Below are 14,743 nucleotides of genomic sequence, written 5' to 3' on the forward strand. Positions count from 1 at the left end.
CAGCGGCTTACAAAATAATGAACATATTAACAAAGTAACAGAAAAAAGCACAAAGTAAATTTATACACAGGACTCATTCAATGAACAGACTCATTCTCACAGAATCATAAGTATCATTAAACTTAGGTTTTTTTCTACAATATTCCCTCAATTTATTTAACAAAAAAAAAAAAAAATATGAGAAAAGAAATAAATAGATTGAAAACAATAAAAACATAAGCTAATAATTCTTGCTTCATGCTAATTTAAGGTTACTACATAATGCTATAATAAACCCATATAACTCACCTCAAAATTAGATGTGGTTGGCCTCTATTTAAAATGGTTAAAAAATATAAATAGTTACTGATTTATTGAAATAAAAATTGATACCTTGATAAAAAAATAAAATAAAAACCACTTTGTCGATTACAATGCATCAAGTTCATAAAATTGAAAAAAATATAATAAAGATACAGTAATGTAATATAAAATTATGAAAAACTTTAAAAATTGCTAATTTACTTCATGCACTTTATATTGCACCTAGTAAAAAAGAATATAAAAAGATCCATTTTAACAACTGCATAACAAACAACTGTCAGATTTACAAATGTGTGTAATATATCCTATATACATCTTACATAAATATATTGTGTCACAGCGTGCTTATTACATGATCTCCAATGGCCTAGCCCTATTGTCATATTTACGACCAAACTACCTTTGCATAGATGTAATTATCTTATTCTCAAGCACATAAATATGACGCTTGAAGCTAGCAATCACTATAATTGATCCTATAGCAGAAGTAACTGTAGCAACACCACTAAGAGGTAATGAATATCTTTAAACAGTCTTTAAACTAAAACAACTTGTGCATTAAAACACATTTTGAATGGGCTATATGCAATCTGTCAGTTTTTTGTACATACAATTTTACTTTTTATTACAATTTATCGTACAAAGTAATACCAGTTATGAAAAACAAACCATTAGGTACATGAAAAATTTACATTCTATCACATTTTTTCAGACTTTGCTTATACTTATATTTTTATGTATATTAAAGTAACAATAAACACTAAAAAATCAGTTTGTTATTTTAAGTTGCAACATCACAGATAAATATATATTGAAAATATTATAGATAATCATTGGTTCTATTTAAACTGTTTTTATATCATCTATTTCAATGAATTTGAGAGACACTATATAGAGTATATATAGAGACTTATAAACAAATTAACTGAGAACTATTCCTCTAAAAATAATGTATGACATCAACAATCACATGAAACTAAAAGATTTTTACTGAATACACAAAACTCAATATACAAAATCCATGTTAGCTTTCTATAAAACTATATTAGATAATGGAGTTTTTTAATATAGTTGTTATATAATTTCAAAGCAGTACTATATTGGGCCCACGAAATTCAAGAACATGTTCGTCGTCGTCTAACCCCTCACCCAGGAACATTTCGTCATCTAAAAAAGAAAAAAAAATCAAGTATTTTTGCATACGTAGATATTTAATTTATTTATGATAAGAAGGCAGACAAACAAATGGAGACACATTTCTTGTAGAGTAAGTGGTCATCAACTCACGACTCCATAAACATAGGCATTGTAAAGAATGTGACCGCCAATGCGCCTCCAAATACGGAACTAAGTATTATGCCTTTTGTGCTGGTTCATTATATCAGGTCGAAATACGGAAAAATGATTTGCAGCAAGTCAAGCTGCACAACGCCTTATCAACATTAGATATAAAGTGACCATCTATTTTATATCATACACAAGCTCTGGATAAAGAAACAGTATTACAATTGAATTTATATGTATGGTATTTTTCTCGATTAAATAATTATATATTGTTCATTAAATTTGAATAATACCTGACACAAGAAAATTGTTGAAATCGTTATCGTAGAGTATGTCGTCCAAGGAGCCCTCGGAATTCTCTTCGAAAATGCGGTCCACGAAATCGGGCCGCAATTGTGGATTACTTCGATCTTCATACAGGTTTATTGTCAGCAGCTTATGACCATCGTACTCTTGCTGTTTGCAGAATGATAATTTTCGTTAAAAAAACATATTTTGATTTGTCAATTCATAACTATTTAAGTTATTTTTTTCAGTAATCGTCCTTATGAGGGATTATGGGATAAATATTTGAAAAAACTTGTAATATATTGTAGATTATCATTAGCGACATACCTGCAAGCTCTTTAAGAAACTTTGGGTTCCACAATCCCTCCAACTCTTTGTGGGGGGTGCCTAGCGGTATGAAATTTTAAATGTAAAAATGTTTGATTTCGTAATCTTTATAAAAAAAACAAAATATTATCACGAAAAATTGCTTTTTACGTGTACATAAAGTATATAAAATAACATGCTATAAACAACCATGTCACAGCTGACCAAAGCGTTTTAAGCTTTCCTCTTGAAAAGAAAAAATTAACAGTTTATTCCATTACACTGTTCCAGTGCTGGCCTTGCCTTGAACAGAATTACACTATTATAGCAGTTGCAAAAAAAAATACATACAAGATAAATTTCGAAATTGAAATTCTGATCATTCTTTAAAATAGAATCTAGAATCTAGAACTTGAAAGGAAAGTAACTGATCTAAAGTTAAAAGAATACGTATTATTAGAAAAATCGCATATAAATTGTTAATAATGAAAAGAACATAACGTATAATATTATACATTTAAATGATCTTATATACTCATACTCTATAGCCTTAGATTTAATAGCGAAAATAGTTTATCACATTTCATCTTCAGTTACAAGATTGAAGTAAAAAAGCCGCATTACAGTAGCGTGGTGGAGTAAGCTCCAAACTTCCTCCACAAGGAGAGGAGCTTAGCCCACCAGTGGGACATTTACAGGATGGTACTTTACTTTGTATAAAAGTATAAATATGCGTTATGATCTCTTCATATTAAATCGGAATTGCGAAACAGCAATCGAAGACGCTGGAAGATATTTTATTCGCAAGGCGCGGATAGGCATATGTTTATAGTAAAGATTTAAAATTAAAAGTTTTGAATGTAGTAAATGCTTTATCGATGTCATTGACTACATTTCAGTCTAGTCAATCCTTAAATCCGCAGTATCGACATTACAATGACCCCAGATAGACCAGAGAAACTAACTGCATTAAAATTGAATAACGGTGCCTCGACGCTGGAAGTAGAAAGCTGTTCTCTACTGACGTATGGAAACTATTTGTCATGGTACAAGGTAAGGTTTCTCGGGGGAGGTACCTGCAGTCGGTCGACGATAGCGGCGGCGGTAGCGGCCAGGTGCAGCACGAGCGGACGTGGATTAGTACGCAATACATCCGCAGCCACGGCGATCACCTCCTCCGACACGCCATTGCATCCACAAGCATCGAGCTCCTGGAACGCGGATAGGTAATTAGTAACCGGGACACAATGAAACGCGCCGCCTGCGTCCGCCACTCACCTCCAGCAGGTGACAGGCGCGCAGCACGGCGGAGAGCGGCACGGCGGACAGGGCGGGCATGCCGCGCGCGGTGAGCATGGCGAGGCGCGGCAGGCCGGCGGCGGCCGCCAGCCCCGCGTCCGAGAGCGCCACCAGGTACGACACGTCCAGCCGCGCCAGCGCCGGGCACGCGCCGCACACCGCCACCACGCCCTCGTCGCCCACGCCTGGCGGCAGAGCCTTCACTGAGCGATCGCCCGACGGAGGGTCGATGGCAAATTAGCAGTCGGTGGCTTCGATAGAGACTTACCCGGATACGGAAACCCCTTCCTGGAATTACAACTGGATACGTTTAGCGATTCCAATTTTGGACAGGATTGCGCCACAGTTTTCAAAACTGCGTCGGTGATGTAAATATTTCTGCTCAAATTCAAAATCTTCAAATCGGTCAGGCCAGCTAAAGAATTACAAAATGCATCATTTCCGGGAGGGTTGAGAACCATTTCCACGGACGTGTATTCGCTGAGAGAGAGCTCTTCGAGTCTTGGCAGTTTGCTTATTATTAGAGGTATTATTTTCCACATAGTGACAGGGCAGACGTCTAATTTGAGAGACGTTAAGCTCGGTAGGTTTTCTATAGCGGCACTGAGAACGGTGCCTTGAAGGCTATAGCAGTTATAGAACGCTAAAGATGATAGTTTCGAAGGATTGGACCCTGTGAGGAAAAAACCAGTCACATGTGTATTGTTGGCAACGGTCAGACTTTCAATGCATGAATCACCTTTGACTAAATTGACCAAACTCGAATCTGTGAGCTGAAAGAAATTGTTTCAATGTTAAATTTGCAACTAAATTAAATTAATTCCATTTTAAAATAAATATGTACCTTGTTACACGACACAAAAGAGAGACTTTTAAGGTGTTTGCATCCATAAATTAATGGGTTCCAATTTTTTGTGTGCATTCCGACCACCTGAAAGTAATGAACATAATGGTAGAGCACACAATTAATTGTCACTGACTGCACTGTGATGGCAAGTCCTTCACCTTGAGCTCCTCGAGCAGCGGACAGAACTTGCCCACGGTATGCGCGGTGCGGTCGTTGAGCGCGGACCAATGGTGATCGATATGCAAACGTAGCAGCGACGCGCCCAGTCGCTGCAGCAGGCGCCGCAGCACGGCCGTCGTCAGCGTCACCGGCACGTGCTGCCACCACGACGTCTTGAATGTTCGCGTACCTGCACATAAATAAACACTTATGTCTCACTGTCAAAGCGCCCTTTAATAATAATAATACATATTTTTATCTAGAGTTATAAGGGTGACGGTCGCGCTCCCAAAGCTAAAATAATCTACAAATAAACCACGCATCAAACAGTTCTATTTTCCTAATGCTTTTATCGATCTAAAAAATTACTGACCCTGGAAATATTCTTGAACCATATTTTGCCATCCTTTACTAACTCTTTCGGATCTGATAAGATCTCTAATAGGAACATAAGTTAAAATGTGTGACAAACAATCTCTGTTGAGTATATCCAATATATTATAAGGTCTGTCATCTTCAGTCTCGTCATTCTAAAACAAAACAAACCATCAGTAGTCTATCATTCACAAATTACATTCATTACTTTGAATTTGATTCAATACATACAATTATTTCGTTGCTAATTGTTTCAATGTTCTCACTTTCAATAGTAACAGTAGGATCTGCTGTACTACCTAAATAAAGCAAAAAGGATTAATATAATTATAATTTTTCGAAAAGTATACTATTATGTTTTCATTTATTTTAAGACCATTTAATACAGACATTATAGGGTAAATTATTATAGTATTAAAAAAAAATAATTTACTAAAAATCTTCATGACCAAAAATGAATACAAAACTATATATTCTAGATATCTCTACCATTTTGTTGATCTCTCCTCCAACTGCTGTTAGGATCTTCTCTGCGAATATTAGGCTTCCATTGTACTCTGCCATCTGAATCCTCGGATGGCTGATGCCAACTATCAGCTGGAGATATTCTGAGATTACGACCATCTAGTGTCTTCTCATGTAAAGGGGCTTGTAGAGCTCTGTTTTTGATTTTATAAGTAAAACAATCATATATCGTAATGATTATAGCTTATTTATAAAAGTTTTCTATAAATTTATGACAAAGTTGACACAGTCAAATAAATATGTAAATAGTCTCTGTTTACCTATTTCTTTATGTTTATTTATTTTTAGGAAATAAAAGTCTACATTTTTTTCCTTTTACTTATAAACTGAATCATTTAAAAAACAAAAATATTATTCTGTATTAATATTTTTTTGGAAATTTGATACAGTGCAGCAAAGATTCCTTTTGTTAGAACTACAGGAAAATGATTGTATAATACATTCAACAACAATCTAAAATTGATATGTTTAATTTGTGTTTGTGTTTTTCATTTCTTACTTTAACACTGTTGTTTTTTTTATTAAGTTAAATATTTATGTACCCAATCAAAATGACGAGTTTTAGAAAGAAATTTGCGATAGTCATTTTAAAGAACTACATGTACTTATCCATAGCCTTCCAATTTGATTCAAATTTAATTACTTAGTGCATTCAAATTAACTATAATTTATCATGGGTTGAGTCCAAGAAAATTTCAAGCACTATTAATTACTATTTGCAATAAAGTAGTAATAAATGGCCACAGTAAATTGGCTATTTCCTTCAGGGGTTGCACTTATTGCAGATTCACAGCTTGTAGGTTGTCTACAGGTGCAGGAACACACAGTTTAAACATTACTCTAACACAAATGAAATAAACTTGCACTCTATTGGGACAGATACCATAGCTACATATCAAACTATATACACATAATCTTTGCACAACACTAAGTAAGAGATTTGTCACATTCATACATTATTGATTTGGGCACTAAATATTATTCTTGCCAGAGGCGCTCATGACCCTAGATACAACGCTACTATACTACTTTTATTTAAATCTATTTTCTTCTGTGCACCATTTCAAATTTCCACTTTGTATGTTAAGCCGAGACTGACATTTACATCATACCAAATTTAAGTAAAATTTAAATATAGATAGAATGACAAATAGTGCATGCAAATCGATGGTATTGGTTTCTATATTCATAACACTTATTGAAAGTTAATTTTAAATTATGTTACATATAGTAAAATTACTTGTGGGCATCTGCTGGATTGCTAAAAGTGACAAAAGCATAAGTTGGCACTGGTGTTCTGTTAGGCCCTCTGTCACCCATCCTTAACCAGCAGCTCTTAATAAAACCATACTGAGCAAACACCCCAAATAAATCTGTTCTTGTGGTCTAAAAGTAGAAAAAAAAATTTGTTAGTGTTTTTAACACTTGAAAAAATTATTAAAACCATAAACTTAAAAAAATAATAATTACGACGTCAATTTTTATTATTAATATTTCGTGTCAGTTATAAAAATGTTTATAAGCCGACAACATGTGTTTAAAACCATGTGACAATATTTTTTATGTATTTTTGTAATGCAAATTAAAAGTTCATATTTTTACTTACTGTAGGTGGTAAGTTTGATACATATAACTTCCTAATAGGTATACCATCTTCAGTATGTGTAGGAACACTTCTTAAGCCGTAAGGTGTAACATCTAGATTTGCTCCTATTTCAACTGAAACCAATATGCCAGTAAATATTTGGCTTCAGCTAATTTTTTAACTATTTCCATCTATAAATAAATAAAAACTGCATACATAGTTCTCCATGAACAATGTGAAATAACTCAGGATCGTATATTGCTTCATCTTCGTCGTCAAAAAACATGGCTTAAAGACGATTTAGTTATGGCAGTGTTTAATTTAAGCGATAACTATAACTAACATGTAAACTTAATAATCTTATATGGCTATAAATCACAAGAATTTAGAGTATATACTCAACAAAAAAATGATAATCGCTATATAATGCAATCAACATACAACGGTCGTGATTTTTATGACAATGTTGCCATAGTTTGGTATGGTATTAAATTATCAAAACATTCATTATTGTCTATGTCGTGACTTTTCTCCACGTAGATTCTCGTCACGTTTAATAGATAAATTTCAAAAATTCTCCAGAATTAACTTACGTAGATAAAAAGGTAGATCAATCAGAACTCAAAATTCCATCCTCACCATCTCGGTGACAGCGTATAATCATTTTAACCATAATTGTTAATCTGATCACATTTTGCTCATGTCTCGCATCGTTAGATTACAATTACAATATGTACTCATTAATTACGATTACAGATTAAGGAAAATAATCCAAAGAGAAATTATGTTCGGTGATTAATCATTATTGATCTGTAATCGTAATCAAGTAATCTAGATTATGAATAATTTTGAGAAGAACACGCGTAGGTTATTCTGAATAAAAATAATCATTACTTTTAATCAGATTATTAATCTGATTACAAAAGTAGTTCATTAGTCTTATCTAAACTTTAATCTGTGCTCTTTACTTTTTGACTGCACAGAATATTAAGAGCAGTGTTTTCAATTTTGACCTTTGAACAGAGATTACCAGGTTTATATCATATTTATTTGAATTTTTCAAGAAAATTCGAATTACATCAAGAAAGTACTATTTTTTAAATAACCACCTGAGAGAATACTTTTTATTTTCATATCGTACGACCGCCAATTCACAACGTCTGGCAGCACTGCTTCTGTCAACTCTTTGGTTTTTGGGGTAGACAGAGAAACCGATCTGTCTACGGAATTTGGTCAGCCATATGAATGGTATAACACAAGTGACAACAGATAATATATTTTTATGAAAACTGAAATAATTGAAAAGGAAATTATTTAATTAATATCACCGGCTTTTGGTGGAAATGATGTAGAAATTTCTTACAAAAATGGGGGATATTAAAAAAAGAAATAAAATAAATACCAAAAGTGCAAATATTGAGAAAAATGACAATGAAAAATCGGTTGAAAAAGTGTAATTAGTTTTAATATTGGTCTTAATTTATGAATTTATTGTAGCTCTTAGCTAGCTTGATCATAACATATGATACCTCTTTCTATTTTTCAGATCCATTAATAAAGGTTTACCACTAAGAATTCTCTCACGATCAGTTGTAATTGTTTCTTTGCTTATTGTTGTTTATTATTCATCTAAAAACAATGTTCAAACTTTTGCAAAACAATCTGAGTTGCTACCAGGTAAAGGACAAATTGTTGAATGTTCCCCTGAATATGTAAAAGATATAGACAAATATGAAGGTTGTGCGCCTAAATACTGCAAAAGATTTGTTACTGATAAAGTAATTTCTGTGAGAGAAACTGAAGAGTTGTTGAAGCTAGCCCAAAAAGGTTTAAAGTATGGAGGTTCTTTTGGTGGTGCTTCTATATTGGACCTACATAGTGGAGCATTATCCAAAGGACAGCATTTCGTTAATGTTTATAAAATGGATGAAATGAAAAATCTTTTCACACAAGATGACTTTAACATTTTTAAAGTATGTATTATTTTAAAATTTGAGAACATTTAAAGTTTTATGAAAAAATCATTGGTTATTAATTTTAATTATTTGTTTACTATTTCTAGGATGTCAAGGATAAAATTAAATACACAATTGCACATCATTTTGGTGTACGGCCTGACAAATTATATTTAACTCATCCAACATTCTTCTCAGAAATAACATCTAAAACTGCTTTTACGGTTCATGATGAATACTGGCATCCGCATGTTGACAAAGTAATTGTAGTAATTTATTAATTTTATATTTCATCAATTATTATTTTGTAATTATTCCTCGAAACGGATTTTTTTTATGAACTGTATAACTGATATCTTGCATTTTTTTCAGGAAACTTATAAGTCCTTCCATTATACAACATTACTTTATCTTGGAGATTATAACATTGACTTTAGAGGAGGTAGATTTGTCTTCATTGATGATAAATTTAACAGTACAATAGAACCACGGAAAGGCAGATTAAGTATGTTTACTAGTGGTGGTGAAAATTTTCATTATGTTGAGAAAGTCACTTCAGGTGTGAGATATGCAATAACAATTTCTTTCACATGTGATGAAAAATTTGCCATTAATGACCCTAGTCCAGCCAATTATTATAATTAGTTTTAAACAACATTCCAAAATTATAATAAAATAGATTTAATAAATAATGTGCTTTTTTTATTTACACTTTTGTCTTAATTTATAATGAGAATAATAAGATTTAGTGCAATTAACTAATTTGCTTGAATTAATTTAAGTGTTACAAGAATCTACATAGCTAGTTGTTAAATGTTGTACTACATAAATATGTTTTTTTTTTTATAGAATAGGAAGATGGACGTTCATATGGGCCACCTGATGGTAAGTGGTCACCAACGCCCTTAGACATTGGCATTATAAGAAATATTAACCACCGCGTACATCACCAATGCGCCACCTACCTTGGTAACTAAAATGTTATGTCCCTTGTGCCTGTAATTACACTGGCTCCCTCACCCTTCAAACCGGAACACAATAATATCAAGTATTCCTGTTTTGCGGTAGAATATCATATATGTTTATTCATGAAACTATGATTATTAATTTTAGTTTGTCTTTTATTAATAAAACATAATTAGTTATATTATATAAATTATCCGATTGTTATGCAATATACGTAAATTTCCTGATGAAGGTGGAGATAAAATTACCTTGATGTCTTGATATTTTAGATATCTTGTTATTGATATAAAGATACACATATAACTTTTTTTTTTTATAAATTCAATTAAGTACAAATAAATATCTTACTTACAGTGATAACAGAAAAACTCGTTAAATAGAGATATTGAAATTTGAGTAAAGCCAAGGAGCTTAAGAACCAGGCTATCAAAATTCCAAACAAAATTTGAAATTTAAGCACTCTTCTTTAGCCTAAATAATGACACTGAAAATCAGTTATTGCCTGTAAAAGATTAGGCTTTATGTTCAACATCTTTGCTTTATTCTTAATGAAGTTTTTATTGAAAAAAAATAGAAATGTCAAATTTTAAAAAACAAAACACTGTGAATCGATTAATTGCGCAAGTGTGGCATATTGTTTACACAAAAAAACAAAATACAAAAAACATGTCATACATTTTTATTTTGGCTCTCTTTAAATTCTAGTGATACTGAAAAAACGTACCAATTTAGTTCAAAATTTATTCAGTGGTATATTAACAGTATTTTATATTTTTGCGTCGTTAGCCTATCGTAGACTAAATTTTTTTTAGATAATCGAAAATGGACCGATCCACTACAGATCATAGTGATTCTGATTCTGGAGATAGTTGGACTCTAATTGAGAATAGCTCCACGTACGCTGATGATGCGCTAGATGTACCTGATCATACAACTGAAAGGTATTAATAGCTTTTAAAGTAATTTAGTATATTAACTAGATTTAATCGATGATGTAATTATCACTTAAATCTGTAATTTTTAATTATTGAAATGAATACAACTTCGATTTGGGATTATAAATGTAATTATCAGTCAATATTTACAAAACAAGACAAATATAATTTAGTACTTTTATGGTTTCGATATAATGACTGGCACATTTTGTAGTTAAAATTTTGCTTACTAAAGAAAAGTTTTGAAATGAGTTGGATGAAAGCCAATTTAATATTTTTTTTGCAAATAATTTGCAACACAAAGGAGCAAATATGAACAATAGGTTTTGCCTATTCATTTTTTATTTATGGATTATATGTGTATAAGTAATTACTTTAAAAAAATATATAAACAAACTATGGAACTACATGGTTGGTATCCTATATAAGACTGTTTGTGTAGGTATTGATACTGATCATTTATTCTTCTGCCTAAAGAGGAATACTTTGTTTTTCTGTGTCTTAGATCTAATTGTGAGTGATGTATTGAATTTAAAGGCACAAGAGACAATTTAGCAAAAGATGCAACATCTTAGTTACTATTGGCATTGTATTTGGAGCTAAATTGTTAATATTACTAACAATATCAATATGCATTGCTGACTGCTTATCTTAGTTGAGCTTAATTGGCAAACTATATTTAAATTATAAAAAATTTTTGAATGCCAAATTTTTTGGAGGTCTTTAATATTATATGAATTTTAATAACATGTTCATTATTTCAGCACCAAGGTGGAACATCATGATAAAGACGAGGACACTGATGGTATATCTATTATCACTGACAGTGAACCAGAGTCTTCTTCACCATGTGAAATAAACTATGAACATTATCTTTTAGAGGAAAATTTGGCACCAGAACATCATATTCCACAATTCATGACGGTAAATTCTGACTTGCATGATTTTAAAAATCACAATGAATCTAAAAAAGAAGATGATGATTTTCTCGGAGATAGCGGGGAAAAGCATAAGACATATGTACATAGGCGAAATAAAAGATTGAGCACAGTACTTAACATCATAATGTTGGGTAGTGTGATAACAGCTGCAGGTGTAGCTATTGGTCACATGTGGGGTGCTAAAACAGACTGTTCCGTGCATACTTCTCCAAATGTAAATAAAATATTGTCCAATCTTTATAAACTACAAGAAGAAAATGCTTATTTATGGAATAAATTAAAGGAGTTGACAGCCTTAAATAATCATCAAATGAATCAACAAAAGACTACATTGAAACAAAATAAATGTAAGAAAATATTTGAAGAACCCTTGATAAATAATGACAGTAAGAAAGTTACAAAATGTGTTGACAGTAAATTCATAAATGATGACAAATTACTAAATAAAGACATGGATAAAGCAGCTCATGAAAATCAATTTTCATTAGAAGACGTGATAGATAATAATCATGCTTACCAAAAAAACAAGAAATGGTTAGATGATGAAATTTTGCAAACTTCTAATCAGAAGCCATCAAAAAAATTAAAGACACGGCACACTCCTAAATCTTTAGAACATAATCCTAAGAATCAAAACAAAGAAAATGACTCAAAGGAAATCATTTATGTTAAAGAAAATAGTAAAAATGAAAAAAAAAATACTGAAGAATATCTGAATGAAACACAAGATTTGTCAAGTGCAATTACACTAAATTATATTAACAATATAAATAATAAAGAGAGTGAAGCTTTTAAATCAGAATATAAGTATTTAAATAACAAAAAGTTACTTAAAAAACCATATGGTCCCGAAAAAGACTTTTCTTTGAATTATGTAGACAAACTTGAAAATGAGAAAAATAAAGATCAGTTTAAAAACTATATGAGACTTAAAGGAGCATATGGTTATGAGTTTGATCTTTCAAATAAAGGAAAAAATACAAAAACTAATTTTAACAGCTTAAACGAAGAATATGATTTGTTTAATGACTTCAATCATAAAAGACATCAATCCATCAAGAAAAGAGAAAGTAATAAAACTTTTAAAGTAGAAACTAAAGATCTTGATACAAATCAAATATCAAAAGATAAATTTGGTACTGAAGAGGAATTCTTAAGGAGCATTAAAGATAAAAAAGAAATGAAGAAAAGCCTCAAAAGTATTAAAAAAGCATTTAAAAATAACAGTAAAGATTTCGATAAGGGAAAAACCACTGAAGGAAAGGAATTTTTAAGAAATATAAAAGATAAAAACCAAAAAATAATCAATAAAAGTGAAAGTAACAAAGCATTTGAGAAGGAATATAAAATTTTAATGAAAAATAATACTCCAAACAGCGAATACGATTCCGAAGAAGAAAGTAACATGAAAGATAGCAATTTGAAAAAAAATAAAAGGGAAGATACCAAAATACTTCAAAAGAAAAATAAAAAGAACATAAAGCATGAAACACTAAAAGGAAAATACAATACTGCTGAGCAAGTTATGAAAGATCAAAATCTTAATGGATATAATCAAAAGGAAAATGAGATGTGTGAAATGAATACTAAAAGTTTGTACACCAATGAAGGTTCTAACGACGAATTGGGTGTTAACGAAGATTCTTTAAATATCAAAAATAATAGAGTAAAAGAGAACAGTGAGAAAGCTTGTACCATGAAAAATAATGATTTAAAGTGGAATAAAACACCAAAAAATGAAAACGATAGCAAAATAAAAACGCAAATAATAAATAATGATTCTATTAAGGACAAAAAAGCAACTGGTGAAGACTATTACCAAAGTGACATCAGTGATGAAGACTTGAAAAAGGATAACAGATATATTGGTCAAAAGCAGAAAGAAGAAAGGAAGAAATATGATCGTCAACATTCACATAAAAAAGTGAAAAGAAGGAATAAATATGAACAATGGGAAATGAAAGGCGGTTTATTCAAAGACTATGATGATATTTCAATGTCTTCATCTCAAGAAAATGAATATTCATTCAATGAACCAAATTCGCAGAACGACGAAAACCGTAAACGTCAACTAAGAGATAATTCTAATAAGGCAGAAGATAACTTAAATGATGATCTTAAAGATTATGTAAAAAGTTCTCAAAAAGTTAATGAAGGTGAGGATGAAGAAAATTGGCTACATAAAAGAGCGAAATTTCGTACAGAAGCAAGGCAAAAGCTTGACAAGGAGTCCTCTGTTAAGAATGGCATCAATGCTGCCGGTTGGTATTTTCGACGTATGCGCAAACGTGAGCAAAGTCGTGGGAAAGTCGATAGCAGCACTTACCGAAAATTATTAAAACATAAATTTTAAATTAGAACATGTTATTATAGTATAAGAAAATTTGTTGTATTACTAGATCATTAAGGTTCAATTAGACACAATGCTTTTATAAAAGCATTTAAAACAATACGAAAGCTGTGTAACTTACATATTTTTACATACACTCGAAATTTTGTACAGGGATACTAGGAGAGTTTGTGTGATAAAAGATTTTATTTTTTAACATTTCTTTATTCGAGTTTAAAATCTATTAAATAGTTATGTTAATTGTGATATAAATAAACTTTTAGACTTTCCAGTTTTCTTGGGCGGTCAGGACCTCCATTAGTTGTGCCGATGCTACCAATTATAATGTAATAACAGTACCTACTTTTGAATTTCTTTCAATGCAAATAATATATCATAGATATTTTTGTATAATTAAATATTAATGTGATAGAATATAATGATTATAATAAAAAGGTCTTCACATATGAGAAAAAGTAATTTGTGCTATTTAAAATTCACTGCTAAGGTTATAGAATAGTTTTATTCACAATGTATAGAAACTGTTAACACTTGCCCTTTCGGATTTTAGTATCCAGTGATATTTATAATTTAAGTTTACTAAATTTGTAAGTATTATCAATAAATATAGTAATAAAACACATAA

At 31.2% G+C, this 14,743-nt stretch overlaps 3 protein-coding genes across 3 annotated transcripts; 2 read left to right on the forward strand and 1 right to left on the reverse strand.

Moving 5' to 3' along the window:
- Nucleotides 1-161: 161 nt before the first annotated feature.
- Nucleotides 162-7,417, reverse strand: LOC126773186 (F-box/LRR-repeat protein 7-like). Its single transcript, XM_050493907.1, has 14 exons — nt 7,188-7,417; nt 6,993-7,105; nt 6,627-6,772; nt 5,351-5,520; nt 5,093-5,160; nt 4,860-5,016; nt 4,486-4,676; nt 4,325-4,411; nt 3,749-4,253; nt 3,460-3,665; nt 3,258-3,392; nt 2,203-2,262; nt 1,881-2,043; nt 162-1,470 (listed from the first exon to the last, which is right to left on the reverse strand). Exons 1-14 carry the CDS (start codon nt 7,255-7,257, stop codon nt 1,388-1,390), a joined length of 2,154 nt encoding a protein of 717 aa, XP_050349864.1. The 5' UTR covers nt 7,258-7,417; the 3' UTR covers nt 162-1,387.
- A 758-nt stretch (nt 7,418-8,175) lies between these two features.
- On the forward strand, nt 8,176-9,618 carry LOC126773176 (2-oxoglutarate and iron-dependent oxygenase domain-containing protein 3-like). Its single transcript, XM_050493898.1, has 4 exons — nt 8,176-8,424; nt 8,518-8,944; nt 9,034-9,186; nt 9,299-9,618. The coding sequence occupies exons 1-4, from the start codon at nt 8,339-8,341 to the stop codon at nt 9,569-9,571; spliced, it is 939 nt and encodes a 312-aa protein (XP_050349855.1). The 5' UTR covers nt 8,176-8,338; the 3' UTR covers nt 9,572-9,618.
- An 887-nt stretch (nt 9,619-10,505) lies between these two features.
- On the forward strand, nt 10,506-14,742 carry LOC126773180 (uncharacterized protein PF3D7_1120600-like). Its single transcript, XM_050493901.1, has 3 exons — nt 10,506-10,642; nt 10,705-10,833; nt 11,592-14,742. Exons 2-3 carry the CDS (start codon nt 10,715-10,717, stop codon nt 14,119-14,121), a joined length of 2,649 nt encoding a protein of 882 aa, XP_050349858.1. The 5' UTR covers nt 10,506-10,642; nt 10,705-10,714; the 3' UTR covers nt 14,122-14,742.
- The last annotated feature ends 1 nt before the right edge of the window (nt 14,743 follows it).

Source organism: Nymphalis io, chromosome 14 (assembly GCF_905147045.1).
Source record: "Nymphalis io chromosome 14, ilAglIoxx1.1, whole genome shotgun sequence".
NCBI classification, from domain to species: domain Eukaryota; kingdom Metazoa; phylum Arthropoda; class Insecta; order Lepidoptera; family Nymphalidae; genus Nymphalis; species Nymphalis io.